Raw genomic sequence first — 23,477 nt, 5'->3', positions numbered from 1 at the left:
GCTTAATCCCTCGGGCACTGTGGAGCTCTGGAGGGTTTAGACAAAGCTTCTGGTTTCCGTGGAGACGAACCCGCACAAGCTGGGACAAGCCTGGACCACCTGGACTCCTTCACCCCTCTCCCCATCTGCGGCCCTGGTTCCCTGGGACTGTCTCTCTCTTTTTTTTTGAGACAGAATCTCACTCTTTTTTTTTTTTTTTTTTTTTTTTTTGAGACGGAGTCTCGCTCTGTCGCCCAGGCTGGAGTGCAGTGGCCGGATCTCAGCTCACTGCAAGCTCCGCCTCCCGGGTTCACGCCATTCTCCTGCCTCAGCCTCCCGAGGAGCTGGGACCACAGGTGCCCGCCACCACTCCCGGCTAACTTTTCTATTTTTTGTAGAGATGGGGGTCTCACTATGTTGTTCAGGTTGGTCTCGAACTCCTGGGCTCAAGCCATCCTGTTGCCTCGGTCTCACAAAGTGCCGGGATTATAGGCAGAAGCCACTGTGCCTGGCCCTGGGACCATTTAATGACGCAAAGTATAACATCAAAGCAGGTTAAAAAAAAAAAAAAGATGCAATTTTGAAAACTAAGCTCAGAAGAAAAACAGTAAATAATCAGAAAGCCACTATGGCCTGGTGGTTAAGAGCAAGAGTGAGGCTGGGTGCGGTGGCTCACGCCTGTAATTCTAACACTTTGAGAGCCTGAGGAGGGAGGATCGCTTGGGCCCAGGAATTTGAGACCAGCTTGGTCAACATAGCAAAAACCCCATCTCTACAAAGGAAAAAAAAAAAATGCCAGGTGTGGTGGTGCATGCCTGCGGTCCCAGCTTCTCGGGAGGCTGAAGCAGGAGGATCCCTTGAGCCTGGGAGTTCAAGGCTGCAGTGAGCTGTAATTGAGCCACTCCAGCCTGGGCAACAGTGAAACCCCGTATCAAAAACCAACCAACCAACCAAAAAAGAGCCAGAGAACAGGGCAGGCTGCCAAAGTTCACCACTGTGCTGTGTGACCTCAGGCAAGTTACTGAACCTCTCTGGGCCCCTTTTAATCTCACTGCTAAAGTAGGAATAGTAACCGTGCCACTTCCTAAGGTCACTCTGAGGATGAAATGAATAGGTCCACATCAAGCGCCCACTTGCAGCCAGCATGGACGAGGAGAGCTTTGGGAGGCCAAGGCAGGAGGATCACCTGAGGAGTTCAAGACAGCCTGGCCAACATGGTGAAATCTTGTCTCTACTAACAGTACAAACATTAGCTGGCTGTGGTTGTGGGTGCCTATAATCCCAGCTATTCAGGAGGCTGAGTCAGGAGAATCGCTTGAACCCAGGAGGTGGAGGTTGCAGTGAGCTGAGACGACGCCATTGCACTCCAGCCTGGGCGACAAGAGCAAAAAACTCCTTCTCAAAACAAACAAACAAACCAACAAACAAACAACTACGCAAAGGAGAAAGTCATTATTTGGCCGCCACCTCCCCAAGCCTCCTTCTCCTTGTCATGCGTTAAATCTGTCCCCTTCTCTCAAACCACATCCCTGGAAGACAGGGCAGCGGTGCCATTTCACAGATGGGGAGACTGAGGCTGGGAGAGGCCCTGCCATAGCTAGCACGGGTGGGCGGACGTGCGATTTGAGTCCGGTCCTGAGTGCTGTCCTGCCTCCCTGGGAACTGCAGAGCCCTGCCCTCTGCTCTGTTTCTCTCCCCTCCACCCCGCTTCTCACTCCTGGAGATCAGGAATGCTGGCCTCCCTGGAGACGCTGGAGCTTATAAGAAAATGGGGGGTGCCTGGGCAGAGGCAATCACACACCCGCTGTGCCAAGCCTGGAAAACCGGCTGGGGAGGAGGAGGAGTTACTTCTACAAACTCCCTCCCCCGTCCCTCCACCTGTCCCCTGCCTGGGGAGCAGGGCATGGTCTGTGCTGGCAGGAGGGAAGGGGGGTGGAGGCGTGGCCAGGTGACCTTGCACCTGAGTCTAGTGTTCTCATCTATGCCATGGACATGAAAATAACAGAATCGGCCAGGCGCGGAAGCTCACGCCTGTAATCCTAGCACTTTGGGAGGCCGAGGCGGGCGGATCACCTGAGGTCTGGAGTTCAAGATCAGCCTGGTCAATGTGGTGAGACCCCCGTCTCTACTAAAACTACAAAAATTAGCTGGGCGTGGTGGCAGGCGCCTGTAATCTCATCTACTCAGGAGGCTGAGGCAGGAGAATCGCTTGAAGCTAGGAGGCGGAGGTTGCAATGAGCCGAGATTGCACCACTGCACTCCAGCCTGGGCAACAAGAGCAAAACTGTCTCAAAAAAACAACAACAAAAAAGATAGTACATGTAAAGCACCTGGCACAAAAGAAGTGCTTCATTAATTCACTCACTCACTCATTCATTCATTCAGAAAATCCTTCTTGAATCCCTGCTGCAACTCATGCGCTCTTCTAGGCAGGGAACTGAGGGCTCAGTTATGGACAAAGACAAAAATCTCTGCCCTCTAGAGCTGATATTCTAGACGGTGGGGGTGGATAGTGAATAGGCTTTAAAAATCGAGAGAATGTCCAAGGATTGCAAATTCCTTTTTTAATTTTTTTCTTTTCTTTTTTGAGATGGAGCCTTGTTCTGTTGCCCAGGCAGGAGTGTAACGGCGCGATCTCAGCTTACTACAGCCTCCACCTCCCAGGTTAAGCCATTCTCTTGCCTCAGCCTCCCAAGTAGCTGAGACTACAGGCACCCGCCACCATGCTTTGCTCATTTTTTTTTGTTGTATTTTTAGTAGAGACAGGATTTTGCCATGTTGGCCAGGCTGATTTTGAACTCCTGACCTCAGGTGATCTGCCTGCCTTGGCCTCCCAAAGTGGTGTTGGGATTACAGGCATGAGCCACCGCACCCAGGCATGAGGCATGAGCCTACCTTTTTTTTTTGAGATGGAGTCTTGCTCTGTCGCCCAGGCTGGAGTGCAGGGCGCAATCTTGGCTCACTGCAACCTCCGCCTCCCGGGTTCAAGCAATTCTCCTGTCTCAGCCTCCCGAGTAGCTGGGATTACAAGTGTGCACCATCACACCCAGCTAATTTTTGTATTTTTAGTAGAGATGGGGTTTCACCATGTTGCCCAGGCTGGTCTCAAACTCCTGACCTCAGGTGATCCACCTGCCTTGGCCCCTAGAGTGCTAAGATTACAGGTGTGAGGCATGGTGCCCGGCCGGGTTGAAAATTCTATGGAGGAAGATACACTAAGGAGAGAGGGAAAAGGTGGTCTGTTGTGGTCAGGAGGGGGTTACAGTTCTAAACGGGGTGGTCAGCGGTGACTCCATCAAGGGAGTCACGTTTGAGTTAAGTCCTTGAAGGAGGGTGAGGGATATGGGGAAGGCGCTCCGTGCAGAGGGCACGGCTGGTGCAAAGGCCCTGAGGCAGGACTGCGCCTGGCGTGTTGGTGTTGGAGGGACAGTGAGGAGGCCCGATTGGCTGGAGCAGAGTGAGCTCCCTCTGCCCTGCAGGCCTGGCTCGATCCTCTCCAGGGAGCTGAGCCAGACCTTCCAGAGGGAGAGGGACCAAGAACTTGCTTTCTCTCCGCACCTGCTACTGTTCAGTTCACTTCAACCAGGTCTCTCCCCCTTGGCACTGCTGACATTCACAGCCGGATTGTTCTCCGGGGTGGGGCCGTCCTGGGCACTGCAGGGTGCTGAACAGCATCCCTGGCCTCCACCCACTCCATATCAGGAGCTCCCCCAAGTCATGACAACCACACGTGTCCCCAGACATCACCCAGTGTCCCCAGGGCGAAGCAGAATTGCCCCTGTTTGAGAGCCACTGACTTAGACCCATTTTGCAGATGAAAAACTGAGTACGGGCCAGGCGCCGTGGCTCACGCCTATAATCGCAACATTTTGAGAGGCTGAGGTGGGTGGATCACCTGAAGTTGGGAGTTTGAGACCAGCCTGGCCAATATGGCGAACCCTGTCTCTACTAAAAATAGAAAAATTAGCCCGGCATGGTGACAGGCACCTGTAATCCCAGCTACTCAGGAGGCTGAGGCAGGAGATTCACTTGAACTTGGGAGGCAGAGACTGCAGTGAGCAGAGATCGTGCCACTGCACCCCAGCCTGGGCAACAGAGTGAGACTATGCCTCAAAAAAAAAACAAGGCTGGGCGCGGTGGCTCACGCCTGTAATCTCAGCACTTTGGGAGGCCGAGGTGGGTGGATCACTTGAGGCCAGGAGTTAAAGACCAGTCTGGCCAATGTGGTGAAACCCCATCTCTATTAAAAATACAAAAATTAGCCGGGCATAGTGGTGTACCCCTGTAATCCCAGCTACTTGGGAGGCTGAGGCAGGAGAATCGCTTGAACCCGGGAGGTGGAGCTTGCAGTGAGCTGAGATTGTGCCACTGCACTCCAGCTTGGGTGACAGAGTGAGACTCCATCTCAAAACACAAAACAAAAAACAAACAAAAAAACCTGAGGCCCTGAGAGAGGTAGTAACTTGTCACAGGCTCCAACCACAGGCCTGTCAGAGCTGGACTCCTCATCCTGGGGCTGGGGACCCCCAAGTGCTCGGATGAGCCTGTGTGACCTCACACCCGTCTTCCCCGTTCCCCTTGACCAGGTGGCCGACATGGAGGAGCTGACCATCTGGGAACAGCACACGGCCACGCTGTCCAAGGTGAGGCCTCCCTCGCCCTGTCTGGGTGCCGGGGGGCAATGGTGGCTTAGGCCCAGCTCAATAGAGGGGAGATGCTTTACCCTGCGGGAAACAACAGCTCTTCCTCCCCCTCATCCTCTGTCAGGACCCTCGCCGGGGCTTTGGCATTGCGATCTCTGGAGGCCGAGACCGGCCCGGTGGATCCGTGGTTGTGTCTGACGTGGTACCCGGAGGGCCGGCGGAGGGCAGGCTACAGTGAGTATCCAGGCAGCTGGGTTCTGTCAGGGGGAGGGCACGTCGAGAGGAGAAACCAGGCCGGGCGCGGTGGCTCACGCCTGTCATCCCAGCACTTTGGGAGGCTGAGGTGGGTGGATCATCTGAGGTGAGGAGTTTGACACCAGCCTGGCCAACATGGTGAAACCCCATCTCTACTAAAATTACAAAAATCAGCCGGGAGTGGTGGCACGCACCTGTAATCCCAGCTACTCGGGAGGCTGAGCTGGGAGAATCGCTTGAACCTGGAAGGTGGAGGTTGCAGTGAGCCGAGATCACGCCACTGCACTCCAGCCTGGGCGACAGAGGGAGACTGTGTCTCAAAAAAATAAAATAAAATAAGAAAGAAAGCAAGGCGGGCAGGGTGCAGAGGCTCACGCCTGTAATCCCAGCACTTCGGGAGGCCAAGGCGGGTGGATCATGAGGTCAGGAGTTCAACACCAGCCTGGCCAAGATGGTGAAACCCTGTCTCTACTAAAAATACAAAAAGTTAGCTGGGTGTGGTGGCATGCACCTGTAATCCCAGCTACTCCAGAGGCTGAGGCAGAGAATTTCTTAAACCTGAATGGGCGGAGGTTGCAGTGAGCTGAGGTCGTGCCGCTGCACTCCAGCCTGGGTGACAGAGCGAGACTCTGTCAAAAAAAAAAAGAAAACAAGGTGAAACCTTTGTAAGCCAAAGCAAGGAGACTGGAAAGTGCCTGGCACCTTCTAGCTCTGTCAACACAGGGCTCGGAGTTGGCAGTAGGACAGCGTCAGAGACTTGAGCCTCACTTCCCTAAAGTACTTCCGGGTTCTTCACGGCAGTTCCTGGGGTCATAGTGGCCCCAGGGCCCTTTTGGAACATAAAGTCCTGGAAACCATCTTTTTTTTTTTTTTTTTTTGGCAGGAGGGAAGGAGACCCAGTGTCCTGAGTCTTTAAGGGTTTGAAGCTTCTTGGAATTGTGTTGATAAAATGGTTCTGGGCCCCAAGTGGCTGACAGGTGATATGGCTCAGCCCAGCCCAGAATTAGGGACCACCAGGTTCAGAGAGAAAGAGCTAGAGAGAAAATATGAAATACAGACAGGGATAGAGGGAAAGAAAAGCAGGAAGTGGGGATTTGTGGTGGAGGAAGCGAGGAGCAAGAAGATGCCAGGTGTGTGTAGTTGTAGCTTCCAGGCCGGGCATGGTGGCTCAGGCCTGTAATCCCAGCACTTTGGGAGGCTGAGGCGGGTGGATCATGAGGTCAGGAGATCGAGACCATCCTGGTTAACATGGTGAAACCCCATCTCTACAAAAAAATACAAAAATTGGCTGGGCGTGGTGGCTCACGCCTGTAATTCCAGCACTTTGGGAGGCCGAGGCAGGCGGATCGCAAGGTCAACAGATCGAGACCACGGTGAAACCCCGTCTCTACTAAAAATACAAAAAAAAACACATTAGCCGGGCGCGGTGGCGGGCGCCTGTAGTCCCAGCTACCCAGGAGGCTGAGGCGGGAGAATGGCATGATCCCGGGAGGCGGAGCTTGTAGTGAGCCGAGATCGTGCCACTGCACTCCAGCCAGGGGGACAGAGCAAGACTCCGTCTCAAAAAAAAAAAAATACAAAAAATTAGCCGGGCGTGGTGGCGGGCCCCTGTAGTCCCAGCTTCGTGGGAGGCTGAGGCAGGAGAATGGTGTGAACCTGGGAACCAGAGCTTGCAGTGAGCCGAGATTGCGCCACAGCACTCCAGCCTGGGTGACAGAGCAAGACTCTGTCTCAAAAATAAAATAAAATAAAATAAAATTAAATTAAATTAAATTAAAAAAACTAAAAAGTACAAAACTTAGCCAGGCGTGGTGGCGGGCACCTGTAGTCCCAGCTACTAGGAAGGCTGAGGCAGGAGGATCATTTGAAATGAGGAGGTGGAGGTTGCAGTGAATTGAGATCGTGCTACTGCAATCCAGCCTGGGCAACAGAGTGAGACCCTGTCTCAAAAAAAAAAAAAAAAAAAGTTGCTTCCACTCTATGATTATAGCAGGTTCTACAATTGGCCCCGTTTTACAGATGAGAAAACGGAGGCCCAGAAGGCTGAATGTCTTTGTGAACCTAGGGACGCCAATGAATTAGAACCAGGCCTTGTAGACCTGGAGGTTCCAGAGACACCCCCTCCTCAGCGAGGGCTTGTTACGAGGGTCTCCCCTGCAAAGCCTCCTCCGTAAGACCCACCCACCTCTCTCAGGACAGGTGACCACATCGTTATGGTGAACGGGGTCTCCATGGAGAATGCCACCTCCACGTTTGTCATTCAGACACTCAAGACCTGCGCCAAGATGGCCAACATTGTGAGTAGGCAGCCCCTGGCATGGCCGGCGTCTCTGACCCCAGCCTGGGTCCTGCCGCTGTAGAGGTTGTAAGCTTCAGAGAGCAACGAGTCATCTTCTCATCTTACACTTCGGACATTGAGGTCCAGAGAGAGACTGGTGTCCCCCAGGGTCACCTGGGGGCTGAGCAGAGCCTCCCCCAGCCCTTCCTGTAGTTGACCCCTCCTGTCCCTTCCTCTAACAGACAGTGAAACGTCCCCGGAGGATCCAGCTGCCCACCACCACCAAGGCCAGCCCCTCCGGCCCAGGGCGCCAGGACTCGGATGAGGACGATGGGCCACACCGGGTGGAGGTGGACCAGGGCCAGGGCTATGATGGTGACTCATCCAGTGGCTCCGGCCGCTCCTGGGATGAGCGCTCCCGCCGGCAGAGGCCTGGTCGCCGGGGCCGGGCCAGCAGCCATGGGCGTAGGAGCCCGGGTGGTGACTCTGAGGCCAACGGGCTGGCCCTGGTGTCTGGCTTTAAGCGGCTGCCGCGGCAGGACGTGCAGATGAAGCCCGTGAAGTCGGTTCTGGTAAAGAGGAGAGACAGCGAAGGTGAGGCGGGAGGTCAGGCGCGATCGGACCTGGACCACAGGGCACCGTGGTCGGGTGGGCAACGGTTTCAAGCCCTCCTCCTGCCTCAGCCTTCCTGGTGACTGGGACTACAGGCACTCGCCACCATGCCTGGCTCATTTTTGTATTTTTAGAAGAGACAGGGTTTCACCATGTTGGCCAGGTTGGTTTCGAACTCCTGACCTCAGGTGATCCCCTGCCTTGGCCTCCCATAGTGCTGGTATTGCAGGCGTGAGCCACTGTGCCCGGCCTGGAGGCTACAACTACACCTGGCATCTTCTTGCTCCTCACTCCCCCCACCACAAATCCGCACTTTTTCCCTTTTCTGTCCCTTTCTCCCTGTCTGTATTTCATGTATTCTGTCTAGCTCTTTCTCTGTGAACCTGGTGGTCCCTAATTCTGGGCTGGGTTAAGCCATATCACCTGTCAGCCACTTGAGGCCCAGAACCATTTTATCACCATGTCCTCTCCCTGATCCCCAGAACCTCTGCTTAGGCCACCTCACTTAGCAAAAGGGACTTAGCATGTGGGATGGAGTGAAGGACCCTGAGCTCGGAGGTGATCCTGGATGATGTGGGGGGCCCAATATCACCACAGGGTCTTTATAAGAGGAGGCCTGGCTGAGTGTGGTGGCTGATGCCTGTAATCCTAACACTTTGGGAGGCCAAGGCAGGTGGATCACTTGAGGCCAGGAGTTTGAGACCAGCCTGACCAATATGGTGGAACCCTGTTCCTACTAAAAATACAAAAATTAGCCAGGCGTGGTGGCATGCACCTGTAATCTCAGCTACCTGGGAGGCTGAGGAATGAGAATTGCTTGAACCCAGGAGGCGGAGGTTGCAGTGAACCGAGATTTCGCCACTGCACTCCAACCCAGGTGATAACAGTGAGACTCATTCTTGAAAAAAATTAAAAAATAAAAAATAGGCTGGGCCTGGTGGCTCAAGCCTGTAATCCCAGCACTTTGGGAGGCCGAGATGGGTGGATCACGAGCTCAGGAGATCGAGACCATCCTGGCTAACCAGGTGAAACCCTGTCTCTACTAAAAAATACAAAAAACTAGCCAGGCGAGGTGGCGGGCGCCTGTAGTCCCAGCTACTCGGGAGGCTGAGGCAGGAGAATGGCGTAAACCCGGGAGGCGGAGCTTGCAGTAAGCTGAGATCCGGCCACTGCACTCCAGCCTGGGTGACAGAGCGAGACTCCATCTCAAAAAATAAAATAAAATAAAAAATAAAAATTGAAACAATTATGATGTCAGGAGCAATATAATACCCTTAGCCTGGGCATGGCAACATCGCGAGCAGCAGGTGACCTGGTGTCCCTGCCCTCTGGAGATGTCATTGACACTTTCAGATCTCAGATCCCACAGGCGACATCGCCGTTCTCATTATGATGCCATCAAAGTGTTAGGAAGGGAGGGCCCACACCTGGACTCTGTCCTTGCAACAGGAGAATGCCCCCAGGCACCCGTTTCCAGAGTCCTGCCTCAGTTTCCCTCCTCCCCCCTTACAGAGTTCGGTGTCAAGCTGGGCAGTCAGATCTTCATCAAGCACATTACAGATTCGGGCCTGGCTGCCCGGCACCGTGGGCTGCACGAAGGAGATCTCATTCTACAGGTGAGGCCAGGCTGCTTATCCTATGGGCAGGGAGACCAAGGCAGGGTGGGGACGGGCAGTGCCACTGAGTCATACAGCAACGACAGCAGAGCTGGGCCCCAAACCATTTACCTTCAGTGTTGTTGCTTGTATCTCAAAGGTTGCAGATGGCCACGCATAAAACCACCTTTCTCGGCCGGGCGTGGTGGCTCACGCCTGTAATTGCAGCACTTTGGGAGGCCGTGGCGGGCGGATCATGAGGTCAGGAGATGGAGATCATCCTGGCCAACACGGGGGTCAGGAGATCAAGACAATCCTGGCTAACACCGTGAAACCCCGTCTCTACTAAAAAATACAAAAAAATTAGCCGGGCACAATGGCGGGCGCCTGTAGTCTCAGCTACTTGGGAGGCTGAGCGCCACTGCACTCCAGCCTGGGAGACAGAGGGAAGACTCCATCTCAAAAAACAAAAAACAAAAAAGAAAAACACCTTTCTCTCCAGCTACTGCTAATCCATGGCCAAATGTCGGTTTCTAGTATCCCCATGGGGTCTGTTTCTAATACCCTGTAGCTTTGATGTGCATCAGAGAATCATGTGGGCAGCTGACTCCTGGACCTACCCTAGGTGGCTGGATGCTAATGACCCAGTCACCATGTTTAGGGGAGCTGCCCTGCCCTAAAGGATGGTTTCTTTCTGGATTCTTCCCCCTGAAAATCTGTTTCTAGTGACTCCTAGTGTTTGATTTCCAAACTGCTTTCAGCTGGTTATTTCCAGTGTCTTTAACAAGTTATCTGTTTCTTTTCTATTTTTTTTGAGACAGAGTCTTGCTCTGTCGCCCAGGCTGGAGTGCAGTGGCGCAATCTCGGCCCACTGCAACCTCCGCCTCCCAGGTTCAAGTGATTCTCCTGCCTCAGCCTCCCAAGTAGCTGGGATTACAGGTGCCCACCATCACACCTGGCTAATGTTTGTATTTTTAGTAAACACAGGGTTTCACCATGTTGGCCAGGCTGGTCTCGAACTCCTGACCTCAGGCGATCCACCCACCTCAGCCTCCCAAGGTGTTGGGATTACAGGCGTGAGCCACCGCATCTGGCTAAGTTATCTGTTTCTAGTGACCTGAGCAACCGTGTTTCTAGTGTACTGCAGCAGATACAAGAAATAGATAACTTGGTGGGGGTACTAGAAATTTACAATCCCAGAGCCAGGCCTGGTGGCTCACGCCTATAATCCCAGCACTTTGGGAGGCCGAGGCAGGAGGATCTCTTGAGCCCAGGAGTTCAAGACCAGCCTGGGCAGCAGAGTGAGACCCCATCTCTACAAAAAAGAAAATTAGTGGTGCCACACACCTGTGGTCCCAGCTACTTGGAGGCTGAGGTGGGAGGATCACCTGAGCCTGGGAAGTTAAGGCTACAGTGATGTTGAGCTGTGATGATGCCACTGTACTCCAGCCTGGGCGACAGAGCGAGACCCTGTCTCAAAAATAAATAAATAAATACATAAATAAAATGCCAGGTGTGGTGGCTTATGCCTGTAATCCCAGTATTTTAGGAGGCTGAGATAGGAGGACTGCTTGAGCTCAAAAGTTTGAGACCAACCTGGGCAACACAGCAAGATGGCCATCTCTATTAAAAAAAAAGGAAAAAAAGGTGGCTGGGCACGATGGGTCACGTCTGTAATCCCAGCACTTTGGGAGGCCGAGACGGGCGGATCACAAGGTCAGAAGATCGAGACCATCCTGGCTAACACGGTGAAACCCCGTCTCTACTAAAAATACAAAAAATTAGCTGGGCGTGGTGGTGGGCACCTGGAGGCTGAGGCAGGAGAATGGCGTGAACCCGGGAGGCGGAGCTTGCAGTGAGCTGAGATCCGCCCACCGCACTCCAGCCTGGGCGACAGGGTGAGACTCCGTCTCAAAAAAACAAAACAAAACAAAACAAAACTAGAAGAAACTGACAATCCCCAGGGTTACTGAAAATAAACTTCCCAAGGGAAAATGTTAGAAGTGGGTTTTTGGGGCTACTGGAGATGACATTAAGTTCGTTCTTTCTTTTTTTTGAGACGGAGTTTTGCTCTTGTTGCCCTGGCTGGAGTGCAATGGCGCGATCTCGGCCGGCCTCCCAAAGTGCTGAGATTACAGGCATGAGCCACTGCACCCGGCTGACATTAAGTTCTTTCTAGGAATTGTGTGTTTCTAATCTACCTCCAGATGACTTTTTTTTTTTTCTTTCTTTCTTTTTTTTTTTTTTTTTTTGATATGGAGTGTTTCTCTGTCACCCAGGCTGGAGTGCAGTGGTGGGATCTCGGCTCACTGCAACCTCTGCCTCCCGGGTTAAAGTGATTCTCCTGTCTCAGTCTCCTGAGTAGCTGGGACCACAGGCGCCCACCACCATGCCCTGCTAATTTTTGTATTTTTAGTAGAGAGGGAGTTTCACCATGTTGGCCAGGCTGGTCTCGAACTCCTGACCTCAAGTGATCCATCTGCCTCTGCCTCCCAAAGTGCTGGCATTACAGGCGTGAGCCACTGCGCCCAGCCTTAAATGTCTGTTTCTAGTTATGTCCCAGAAGATTGTGTATTTCTAGTATCTTTTAAGTATCTGATACTCCTTCTCCTCCAATTAGAGTTGTTTATAATGTCACCCTCACATCTGTTCCTAGTATCCCCTGAGAAATTTCCACTTTTGGTAAGAAAGGAGAGTCAACCTGTTTCTCATTTTCTCCGGTGTCTCCCACCCCTGGATGTTCTAAGGAACATTTTCTGTTTCTAGAATTCAGTGCTTAGTTCTTGGTGGGGTCTCCACTCACAGCAGGAATCCAATTCTAACATTTTCCTTAGGGTGTGTCTGTTTTTAGCAACCCCTGGGGGAATTGTCTGTTTCTAGTTCCCCCACCAAACTATTTCTACTGTCTCCTGTCTCTCATTAACTCACTTCCTCTCTTTCATTCCTGGTCCCTTTCAGATCAACGGGGTGTCCAGCCAGAACCTGTCACTGAGTGACACCCGGCGACTGATCGAGAAGTCGGAAGGGAAGCTAAGCCTGCTGGTGCTGAGAGATCGCGGGCAGTTCCTGGTGAACATTCCGCCTGCCGTCAGTGACAGCGACAGCTCGCCGTTGGAGGGTGAGGACGCAGAGGGTAGGCCTTGGGAGGGGGTTGAATGGACGGCAGGGAAGGCGGGAAGCCCCAGGCAGGGCCAAGGACGAACCAGTGAGCCTGGTCCCTAGAGGCTCAGAGAGTGGCAGGAACTTGCCGAAGGCCACACAGAAAGTCAGGAGTACAGGGGGGACGATCTTGGCTCACTGCAAACTCCGCCTCCTGGGTTCAAGTGATTCTCATGCCTCAGCCTCCTGAGTAGCTGGGATTATAGGCGTGAGCCACCGTGCCCACCTCCAGAGCTGAATATTCTAACTGAGCTTCTGACTTTGGTCTGGGGCCCTTTGTTTAGAGGGGTCTTGATATGCCCCTCTGTAAAATGGGTCCAGTCCGGAAGGCGTGACCATGGCTGATGAGATGTCCTCTCCCCCTGCAGACATCTCGGACCTCACCTCGGAGCTATCGCAGGCGCCACCATCCCACATCCCGCCACCACCCCGGCATGCTCAGCAGAGCCCTGAGGCCAGCCAGACCGACTCTCCCGTGTAAGTATCACCCGTCAGAATAGTCGGTGGGAGGGAGAGGGGAATGCGGGGGTAGCTTTCCAACTGGGGGTAACCTTGAGGATGCAGACCTGTATTTCTAGCACGTGCCTCCAAATACCTCCAGCCTCTACCCATTACCCAGCTCCAAAGCCGTGTCCACATTTGTAGGTGTTGGTTACAGCAGCACCCCACTTCTTAGTATCAAACTCTGCCTTAGGCTGGGAGTGGTGGCTCACGCCTGTAATCTCAGCACTTTGGGAAGCCGAGGAAGGTGGATCATCTGAGGACAGGAGTTCGAGACCAGCCTGGCCCAACATGGTGAAACCCCATCTCTACTAAAATACCAAAATTAGCCCGGCGTGGTGCCAGGTGCCTGTAATCCCAGCTACTTGGGAGGCTGAGGCAGAAGAATCACTTGAACTCAGGAAATGGAGTTTGCAGTGAGCCGACATCATGTCATTACACTCCAGCCTGGGCGACCACAGCAAAACTCCGTCTCAAAAAAAATTTTTTTTTCCTCTATTTATTTATTTGTTTTGAGACTGAGTCATGTGAGACTGGCTAATTTTCGTATTTTTGGTAGACATGGGGGCTGTGTTGCCCAGCTATGTTGCCCAGGCTGGTCTTGAACTCCTGGGCTCAAGCATTTGGCCTGTCTCAGCCTCCCAAAGTACTGGGATTACACGTGTGAGCCACCATGCCCAGCCCAGATAAATTAAAATTCTTTTTATTTTGTTTATTTATTTGTTTTTTTGGAGACAAGGTCTTGTTCTGTCGCCCAGGCTGGAGTGCAATGGCGTGATCTTGGCTCACTGCAACCTCTGCCTCCCGGGTTCAAGCGATTCTCCTGCCTTAACCTCCTGCGTAGCTGGGATTACAGACACCCACCATCATGCCTGCCTAATTTTTATATTTTTGTAGAGACGGGGTTTAACCTCGTTGGCCAGGCTGGTCTTGAACTCCTGACCTCAGGTGATCCACCCGCCTCGACCTCCCAAAATGCTAGGATTACAGGCGTGAACCACCGCAGCCGGCCTAAAATTCTTTCTAAAATGGCCCCTTGACCTCCACCCCTGCCTCACTCCCAATGTGTTCCCCACCAGGGAGAGCCCCCGGCTTCGGCGGGAAAGTTCAGTCGATTCCAGAACCATCTCGGAACCAGGTGAGCAACAGGCAGGTGGGTGGTGACTCTGAGCACCCCTGTCCCTGATATTTCTTTTTTTTTTTGAGACACAGTCTCCCTCTGTTGCCCAGGCTGGGGTGCAGAGGCGCCATCTCAGCTCACTGCAACCTCCGCCCCTCCAGGTTTAAGCAGTTCTCTGCCTCAGCCTCCGGAGTAGCTGGGATTACAGGCGCCCGCCACCACGCCCAGCTAATTTTTTTGTATTTTTAGTAGAGACGGTGTTTCACCATCTTGGCCAGGCTGGTGTTGAACTCCTGATCTTGTGATCCACCCCCCTCGGCCTCCCAAAGTGCTGGGATTACAGGCGTGAGCCACCGCGCCCGGCCAATCCCTGATATTTCTGATCCCCGACAGCAAGGCTGTGCCAGGCAGAGCCAGGGGAGGTTGGCCTGAGCCTAAGTGGTGAGACATGGTTTCCTGAGAAGGACTCGAGGTGGGTGACGGTCCTTCCAGGATGAGGACATAAAGCAAAGGTTTGGAGACTGGACCGAGCCAGTGTGCTGGGGAAAGACTGGCTTTTCCCTTTCAGAGTTGCCCAGGGAAAGCAGCTATGACATCTACAGAGTGCCCAGCAGCCAGAGCATGGAGGATCGCGGGTATGTGCGCCAGAAGAAAGCCCACCCGCTCGAAACTCCTGCATCCCAGGCTGCCTCCCTCATCAGCGCAGTCCTGCCTGCTTGTATCCCTTGTGTTGAGTGGGACAATTAATTGGGGATTTGGGGGAAACTGAGGCCTGGAGGGGGTGGGGGTTTCCCAAGGACAATGCTGAGCCCTCCCCCTGTCCGCCCACTCTGGTCTGACCCCACCTCTGCCTCCCCTTGCAGGTACAGCCCCGACACGCGGGTGGTCCGCTTCCTCAAGGGCAAGAGCATCGGGCTGCGGCTGGCCGGGGGCAATGACGTGGGCATCTTCGTGTCCGGGGTGCAGGCGGGCAGCCCGGCCGACGGACAGGGCATCCAGGAGGGAGATCAGATCTTGCGGGTACTCCCGGGGCAGCCGGCCAGCCCCACCGGTCATGGGCGTGTCGTGTGCTAGGTCCTGCCCTTGTTTGCTAAAACCTGTGGGTCCTCCCCTTGGGTCCACCCTGGGGACTGTTGAGACCCCAGATGCGTATTTCAACATTTCAATGTCCCCTTGGCTGTGTCACGATCTGGCTGATGTCAAGACCTTATCTTCCAGGTCATGACGTCATCGTCCAGTCACAGCCTCCTTGTCTGTGCCTTGACCGTATCCGAGTTCATCTTTTTTGTTTGTTTGTTTTTGAGACGGAGTTTTGCTCTTGTTGCCCAGGCTGCAGTGCAATGGTGCGATCTCGGCTCACCACAACCTCCGCCTGCCAGGCTCAAGCGATTCTTCTGCCTCACCTCCTAAGTAGCTGGGATTACAGGTGCCCACCACCACGCCCGGCTGATTTTTATATTTTTAGTAGAGATGAGTTTTCGCCATATTGGCCAGGCTGGTCTCAAACTCCTGACCTCAGGTGATCCACCTGCCTCAGCTTCCCAAGTAGCTGAGATTACAGGCATAAGCCACTGCGCCTGGCTAACTTTTTTTTTTTGAGATGGAGTCTTGCTCTGACACCCAGGCTGGAGTGCAGTGGTGTGATCTCGGCTCACTACAACCTCCGCCTCCCGGGTTCAAGGGATCATCCTGCCTCAGCCTCCCAAGTAGCTGGGATTACAGGCGTGCGCCACCACGCCCAGCTAATTTTTGTATTTTTAGTAGAGATGGGGTTTCACCGTGTTGGCCGGGCTGGTCTTGAACTCCTGGCCTCAAGTGATCCACCCACCTCACCTTCCCAAAGTGCTGGGATTACAGGTGTGGGCCACTGTGCCCATCCTGGGTTACAATCTTCTTGTTCATGTCATATGACCTTGTCCATGTGACAACCTTGTTATCAATGTCACCGTCTCCTTGTTATCAACGTCAGGACTTTGTCTGGGCCAAAACCTCATTGCCTATGTCATGACCTTGTCTGGGTCACAGTCTTCTTGTTCCTGACATGGCTGTGTTGACTGTGTCATGACCGTCTCGGATGTCCTAATCATGTGGTCAGGTCACGGATCATTCTCGTATGATCTCCATGTCCACGTACAGTCATTTTCTGTGCCACCACCCCCTGTGTCTGTGTTGTGACCTTGCTTGGGTCCTGCCTTCATGACAGTGTCATAACTACCTCCAGGATCCATCATCGCCCTGTCTCTGTCCTTGCCTCATCTCATCCCCAGGCTGTCTCCCCTGTCACTTGCACAAGTTCACTCACCAAGTCGCACCCCCAGTTTGCTCCCATGACCTTGTTTGTGTCTTGACCTTGCAGTGTGAGTTGTGATTCGTGAGGGAGTCACAGCTCCCCACTTTCCATGTCCTCGGCCCACTGGCTGGGTGACAACTTGATGCCAAGTTGCCTGAGGGTCATGGTATTTTTTAGTGTATTTCTGCTCAGTTTGCTTGTGGGATTCTAACCTTGACATCCATGTCATGACCCCGAGAGTAGGTGTCTGTGCCCACAGGCTGTGCACGTGTATTGCTGTCCCTGTTATGACCCCAAGAGCAGGTGGCTGTGTCTGTATATTGCTGTCCCTGTCGTGACTCTGAGAGCAGGTGTCTGTGTCTGTATATTGCTCTCCCTGTCACAACCCCAAGAGCAGGTGGCTGTGTCTGTATATTGCTGTCCCTGTCACAACCCCAAAAGCAGGTGGCTGTGTCTGTATATTGCTGTCCCTGTCATGACTCTGAGAGCAGCAGGTGGCTGTGTGTATCGCTGTCCCTGTCGTGACCCTGAGAGCAGGTGGCTGTGTCTGTATATTGCTGTCCCTGTCGTGACCCTGAGAGCAGGTGGCTGTGTCTGTATATTGCTGTCCATGTCACGACCCTGAGAGCAGGTGTCTGTGTCCACAGGCTGTGCACATATATTGCTGTCCCTGTTATGACCCCAAGAGCAGGTGTCTGTGTCTGTATATTGCTGTCCCTGTCACAACCCCAAGAGCAGGTGGCTGTGTCTGTATATTGCTGTCCCTGTCGCGACCCTGAGAGCAGGTGGCTATATCCATTGGCTGCATCCGTATATTGTTGTCCTTGTCATGATCCTGATGGTAGGCATCTGTGACCCACTGTGTGTCCATATATTGTTGTCCCTGTGACTACTGTGATTATGTCTGAATTCTTTTGAGCATTTCACAGTTTCCACCGAGCTCCATGTCATGACTTCTGTTCCCATGTTTTGATACAACCCACCATGACTTGGTTATCTGAGGGCCAGCGCAGTGCCTGTGCCCCTGTTTCTGTGTCAAAAGCCTTGTATCCTTATGATGCCACCAGCTATCTGTGTCACACATCACACAGCCATAGGGTGATACCCCAGTCAGAAAGCCCTCTGGGAACTGCCGGGGCCCTTGGAAGCAGCTCCAGAAGCCGTTGGGGCTGAGTTTTGCCCAGAGGAAGGTCCAGGATCTCGTGCACGACCAGGAGGTACTGGAGCTTGGTCTATAGCTGCACCCGCTTTCTGGCAGGTGAATGATGTGCCATTCCAGAACCTGACACGGGAGGAGGCGGTGCAGTTCCTGCTGGGGCTGCCACCGGGCGAGGAGATGGAGCTGGTGACGCAGCAGAAGCAGGACAGTGAGTGCGCGTGGATGTGGGTGTGCCTGTGTGTGTCGGGGGGAGGACCTGGCTGTGTGGCCTGGTGGCGAGTGCAGGGGTGTGGTTGAATCTGCATCTCTGCACCCTCCATCCCTCTCCCCAGCCCCTGCAGGGACAGTGCCCAAGTCTCCTGGGTGGGTTCCCTCCAGCCAGACCCACTCTCCGCAGGGGAGGGCTCAGATCAGGCAGCTCATGCGGCCTTCTGCTCTCCCCAGTTTTCTGGAAAATGGTGCAGTCCCACGTGGGTGACTCCTTCTACATCCGCACGCACTTTGAGCTGGAGCCCAGCCCACCATCCGGCCTGGGCTTCACCCGTGGCGACGTCTTCCACGTGCTGGACACGCTGTACCCGGGCCCTGAGCAGAGCCACGCGCGGGGAGGCCACTGGCTGGCGGTGCGCATGGGTCGCGACCTGCGGGAGCAAGAGCGGGGCATCATTCCCAACCAGAGCAGGTGGGGACTGCGCACCCCTGCAGCGGGGCCCTTCTGCTTCAGCCTCAGTCTCCCCGTTAGAAATGGGCTCGATATCGGCCAGGTGCTGTGGCTCACGCCTGTAATCCCAGCACTCTGGGAGGCCGAGGCGGGTGGATCATGAGGTCAGGAGATTGAGACCATCCTGGCTAACACGGTGAAACCCCATCTCTACTAAAAATACAGAAAAATAAAAAGCCAGGTTGGTGACAGACGCCTGTAGTCCCAGCTACTCGGGAGGCTGAGGCAGGAGAATGGCGTGAACCCGGGAGGCGGAGCTTGCAGTGAGCCGAGATCCCGCCACTGCACTCCAGCCTGGGTGACAGAGTGAGACTCCGTCTTAAAAAAAGAAAAATTAGCCGGGCACGGTGGTGGGCGCCTGTAATCCCAGCTACTCGGGAGGCTGAGGCAGGAGAATCGCTTGAACCCAGGAGGCAGAGGTTGTAGTGAGCTGAGACTGTGCCACTGCACTCCAGCCCCACTCCAGCATGGACAACAGAGCAAGACTTTGTCTCAAAAAAACCCAAAATAAGGCCGGGCGCGGTGGCTCAAGCCTGTAATCCCAGCACTTTGGGAGGCCGAGACGGGCGGATCACGAGGTCAGGAGATCGAGACCATCCTGGCTAACACGGTGAAACCCCGTCTCTAATAAAAAATACAAAAAAAAGGCCGGGCGCGGTGGCTCAAGCCTGTAATCCCAGCACTTTGGGAGGCCGAGGCGGGCGGATCACAAGGTCAGGAGATCGAGACCACAGTGAAACCCCGTCTCTACTAAAAATACAAAAAATTAGCCGGGCGCGGTGGCGGGCGCCTGTAGTCCCAGCTACTCAGGAGGCTGAGGCAGGAGAATGGCGGGAACCCGGGAGGCGGAGCTTGCAGTGAGCCGAGATCGCGCCACTGCACTCCAGCCTGGGCGACAGCGTGAGACTCCGTCTCAAAAAAAAAAAAAAAAAAAAAAAATACAAAAAAAAAACTAGCCGGGCGAGGTGGCGGGCGCCTGTAGTCCCAGCTACTCAGGAGGCTGAGGCAGGAGAATGGCGTGAACCCGGGAGGCGGAGCTTGCAGTGAGCCGAGATCTGGCCACTGCACTCCAGCCCGGGCGACAGAGCGAGACTCCGTCTCAAAAAAAAAAAAAAAAAAAAAAAAAAAAAATAATCATCATCATCATCATCTCATTTGCAGAGTCCCATTTGCCATACAAAGTGGCCCGTCCACAGGCTCCGAGGGGTAGGACGAGGATACCTTTGGGGCCGCGATGCTGCTGACCCCAATGCTCAGTACTGTCCCCTCTCCTCCCCAGGGCGGAGCAGCTGGCCAGCCTGGAAGCTGCCCAGAGGGCCGTGGGAATCGGGCCGGGCTCCTCCGTGGGCTCCAATGCTCGGGCCGAGTTCTGGCGGCTGCGGGGTCTTCGTCGAGGAGCCAAGAAGACCAGTCAGCGGAGCCGCGAGGACCTCTCAGCTCTGACCCGACAGGGCCACTACCCGCCCTATGAACGAGTGGTGCTTCGAGAAGGTGGGGCCCGGGGTGGGAGGGGCCCTGGGGAGGCCTCACACAGAGGTCCTGGTGCACCTGTTCCCTCACATCCAGCCTCTAAAAGGCACAGTCTTGGCCGGGCGTGGTGGCTCACACCTATAATCCTGACACTTTGGGAGGCTGAGGTAGGAGGATCGCTGAGGCCAGGAGTCCCAGACCAGCCTAGGCAGTAAAGCAAGACTACATCTCTACATCAAATCTATTTATTTATTTACTTTTTATTTTATTTTTTATTTTTGAGACGGAATCTTTTTTTTTTTTTTTTTTTTTTTTGAGGCGGAGTCTCGCTCTGTCGCCCAGGCTGGAGTGCAGTGGCCGGATCTCAGCTCACTGCAAGCTCCGCCTCCCGGGTTCCCGCCATTCTCCTGCCTCAGCCTCCCGTGTAGCTGAGACTACAGGCGCCGCCACCACGCCCGGCTAATTTTTTGTATTTTTAGTAGAGACGGGGTTTCACTGTGTTGAGACGGAATCTTGCTCTGTTGCCCAGGCTGCAGTGCAGTGGCGTGATCTCCACTCACTGCAAGCTCTGCTTCCCGGATTCACACCATTCTCCTGCCTCAGCCTCCTGTGTAGCTGGGACTACAGGCACCCGCCACCGCGCCTGGCTAATTTTTTTAAATGTATTTTTAGTAGAGACGGGGTTTCACCGTGTTAGCCAGGATGGTCTCGATCTCCTGACCTTGTGATCCGCCCATCTCGGCCTCCCAAAGTGCTGGGATTACAGGCTTGAGCCACCGCGCCCAGCCTATTTATTTACTTTTTAATTTTTTTTTAGACAGAGTCTTAGGCTAGAGTGCAATAGCGTGATCTTAGCTCACTGCAACCCCTGCCTCCCTGATTCAAGCTATTCTCCTGCCTCAGCCTCCTGAGTAACTGGGATTACAGGTGCCCATCACCACGCCCAGCTAATTTTTTTGTATTTTTGGTAGAGACAGGGTTTCACCAGGCTGGCCTTGAACTCCTGATCTCATGATCCACCCGCCTCAGCCTCCCAAAGTGTTGAGATTACAGGCGTGAGCCAACGTGCCCGGCCTCTACATCAAATTTAAAAAGATAGTTGGGCATGGTGGTGCGTACCTATAGTCCCAGCTACTTGGGAGGCTGAGGCACGAAGATCGCTTGAGCCCAAGAGGTCCAGGTTGCAGTGAGCTATGATCGCACCACTGCACTCCAGCCTGGGCCGCAGATTGACACTGTCTTTAAAAAAAAAAAAAAAAAAAGACAGGCCGGGCGCGGTGGCTCAAGCCTGTAATCCCAGCACTTTGGGAGGCCAAGACGGGCGGATCACGAGGTCGGGAGATCGAGACCATCCTGGCTAACGCGGTGAAACCCCGTGTCTACTAAAAAAATACAAAAAAAACAACTAGCCGGGCGAGGTGGCGGGCGCCTGTAGTCCCAGCTACTCGGGAGGCTGAGGCAGGAGAATGGCGTGAACCCGGGAGGCGGAGCTTGCAGTGAGCTGAGATCCGGCCACTGCACTCCAGCCTGGGCGACAGAGCGAGACTCCGTCTCAAAAAAAAAAAAAAAAGACATGTTTCTAACCACATTCTCCTTCTATCAAAAATACTTTTGCAGCTGGGTGCTATGGCTCACACCTGTAATCCCAATAGTTTGGGAGGCTGAGGCGGGTGGATCACCTGAGGTCAGGAGCTCGAGACCAGCCTGGCCCACATGGTGGAACCGCATCTCTACTAAAAATACAAAAAATTAGCCAGGTGTGGTGGCAGGAGCCTGTAGTCCCCTCCCGATAGTTTGGGAGGCTGAGGGAGGAGAATTGCTTGAACCTGGGAGGCAGAGGTTGTGAGTCGAGGTCACATCACTGCACTCCAGCCTAAGCGACAAGAGCAAAACTCCATCTCAAAAAAACCAAAAATACAAAAAAACCCCCAAACTTTTGGGTTATTTTACGGGACAGAAGGAGAGAGGAAGGGGGTTCTTTCCTTAAAAATCTATTTGTGTCGGCTGGACATGGTGGCTCACACCTGTAATCCGAGCACTTTGGGAGGCTGAGGCGGGTGGATCACGAGGTCAGGAGTTGAGACCATCCTGGCTAACACAGTGAAACCCTGTCTCTACTAAAAATACAAAAAATTAGCAGAGCATGGTGGCGGGTGCCTGTAGTCCCAGCTACTAGGGAGACTGAGGCAGAAGAATGGCATGAACCTGGGAGGCGGAGTTTGCAGTGAGCCGAGATCACGCCACTGCACTCCAGCCTGGGCGACAGAGCGAGACTCCATCTCAAAAAAATAAGTAAATAGGCCAGACGTAGTGGCTCATGCCTGTAATCCCAGCACTTTGGGAGGCCAAGGTGGGCGGATCATGAGGTCAGGAGTTCGAGATCAGCCTGACCAACATTGTGAAACCCCGTCTCTACTAAAAATACAAAAATTAGCTGGGCAAGGTGGCATGTACCTGTAATCCCAGCTACTCAGGAGGCTGAGGCAGGAGAGTCGTGTGAACCTGGGAGGCAGAGGTTGCAGTGAGCCAAGATAGCGCCACTGCACTCCAGCCTGGGTGACAGAGCTAGACTCCGTCTCAAAAAAAAAAAAAAGTAAATAAAATGAAAGAAAGGGAGAAGGAGAAGGATTAAATTGCAAAGATCCTGGGCTGCCACTTTTCTCCCCTCAAGATGCTCTGAGACTGTTTCTTCAGTGGTAAAACGGTGTATCTGGTAGGCCAGGTGTCAACATACTTTTCCTGCAAAGGATCACACAGTAACTATTTTAGGCTTTGTGGGCTAGTCTCTGGCAGAACTACTCAGCTCTGCTCAAAGGTAGCCATAGACAGGACATAAAGAAATGGCCGTCACTGTGTTTTGATAAAACTTTATTTACAAACACATGCTGTGGGCCAGATGTGGCCCTCAGGTTGTAGTCTCCTGACCAATGAGTTAGCTAGGTTCAACTGCTCAAAGAGGCCCTACAGCCAGGGAGAAAGGAAATGAAGGCTGGAGAGGGGCTTATTCCTGCCCTTGAAGGCGGAACCCAGAAATGCACACATCAATTCTGCTTGTGTTCCATTGGCCAGTATTTGGTCACATGGCCATCCTAGCTGCAAGGGATACTGGGAGATGTAGTCTTTGGCTGGGCAGCTATGGTCCTAGCTAAATAGGCTGTTTACTATAAGGAAGTGGAGGGGTTTGTACAACACACTAGCTGTCTTTAACGGCAAATGGGACCCTGATTCTTTCACTGTGTCTGCCCCTCAGCCAGTTTCAAGCGGCCGGTGGTGATCCTGGGACCTGTGGCCGACATTGCTATGCAGAAGTTGACTGCTGAGATGCCTGACCAGTTTGAAATTGCGGGTGAGACTCCAGATCCCCTGGAAACCTCGTTGATGAATCGTTTCACGACTGGTTTTTTGTGGGGGGTGGGCGGAGAGTCAGAATAATGACGGCAAATAAGAAGCAGATGGGCCACCAGTGCCCCCTCCAATACCCAAGCCAGATAGCCTCAATCCATCTTGGCACCGTTTGTCTGGATAGAACCTCCACATCCTTCTTTTTTTTTTTTTTTTTTTTTTGAGATGGAGTCTGGCTCTGTGGCCCAGGCTGGAGTGCAGTGGCGCAATCTCGGCTCACTGCAAGCTCCGCCACCCGGGTTCATGCTATTCTCCTGCCTCAGCCTCCTGAGTAGCTGGGACTACAGGCGCCC

At 53.6% G+C, this 23,477-nt stretch overlaps 2 protein-coding genes across 3 annotated transcripts in view; both read left to right on the top strand.

The window, feature by feature from the left end:
- MRPL54 (mitochondrial ribosomal protein L54) overlaps positions 1-23,477 on the top strand; it is a 48,410-nt gene that overhangs the window by 59 nt on the left and 24,874 nt on the right. The window lies entirely within an intron of this gene.
- Positions 1-23,477, top strand: part of TJP3 (tight junction protein 3) — a 47,787-nt gene that overhangs the window by 17,788 nt on the left and 6,522 nt on the right. For both annotated transcript variants that reach the window (XM_050770108.1, XM_050770107.1), the window contains exons 2-15: positions 4,566-4,622; positions 4,747-4,856; positions 7,072-7,174; positions 7,398-7,749; positions 9,280-9,383; positions 12,321-12,480; positions 12,890-12,998; positions 14,102-14,160; positions 14,711-14,777; positions 15,006-15,162; positions 17,691-17,799; positions 18,036-18,273; positions 19,592-19,803; positions 23,033-23,128. In XM_050770108.1, the coding sequence (XP_050626065.1) occupies positions 4,575-4,622; positions 4,747-4,856; positions 7,072-7,174; positions 7,398-7,749; positions 9,280-9,383; positions 12,321-12,480; positions 12,890-12,998; positions 14,102-14,160; positions 14,711-14,777; positions 15,006-15,162; positions 17,691-17,799; positions 18,036-18,273; positions 19,592-19,803; positions 23,033-23,128 (1,924 nt within the window). In that variant the 5' untranslated portion in view covers positions 4,566-4,574. The remainder of the gene's footprint in view (positions 1-4,565; positions 4,623-4,746; positions 4,857-7,071; positions 7,175-7,397; positions 7,750-9,279; positions 9,384-12,320; positions 12,481-12,889; positions 12,999-14,101; positions 14,161-14,710; positions 14,778-15,005; positions 15,163-17,690; positions 17,800-18,035; positions 18,274-19,591; positions 19,804-23,032; positions 23,129-23,477) is intronic.

This window comes from Macaca thibetana, chromosome 19 (genome assembly GCF_024542745.1).
Source record: "Macaca thibetana thibetana isolate TM-01 chromosome 19, ASM2454274v1, whole genome shotgun sequence".
NCBI classification, from domain to species: Eukaryota; Metazoa; Chordata; class Mammalia; order Primates; family Cercopithecidae; genus Macaca; species Macaca thibetana.
This window is presented reverse-complemented; position numbering and strand designations above follow the sequence as displayed.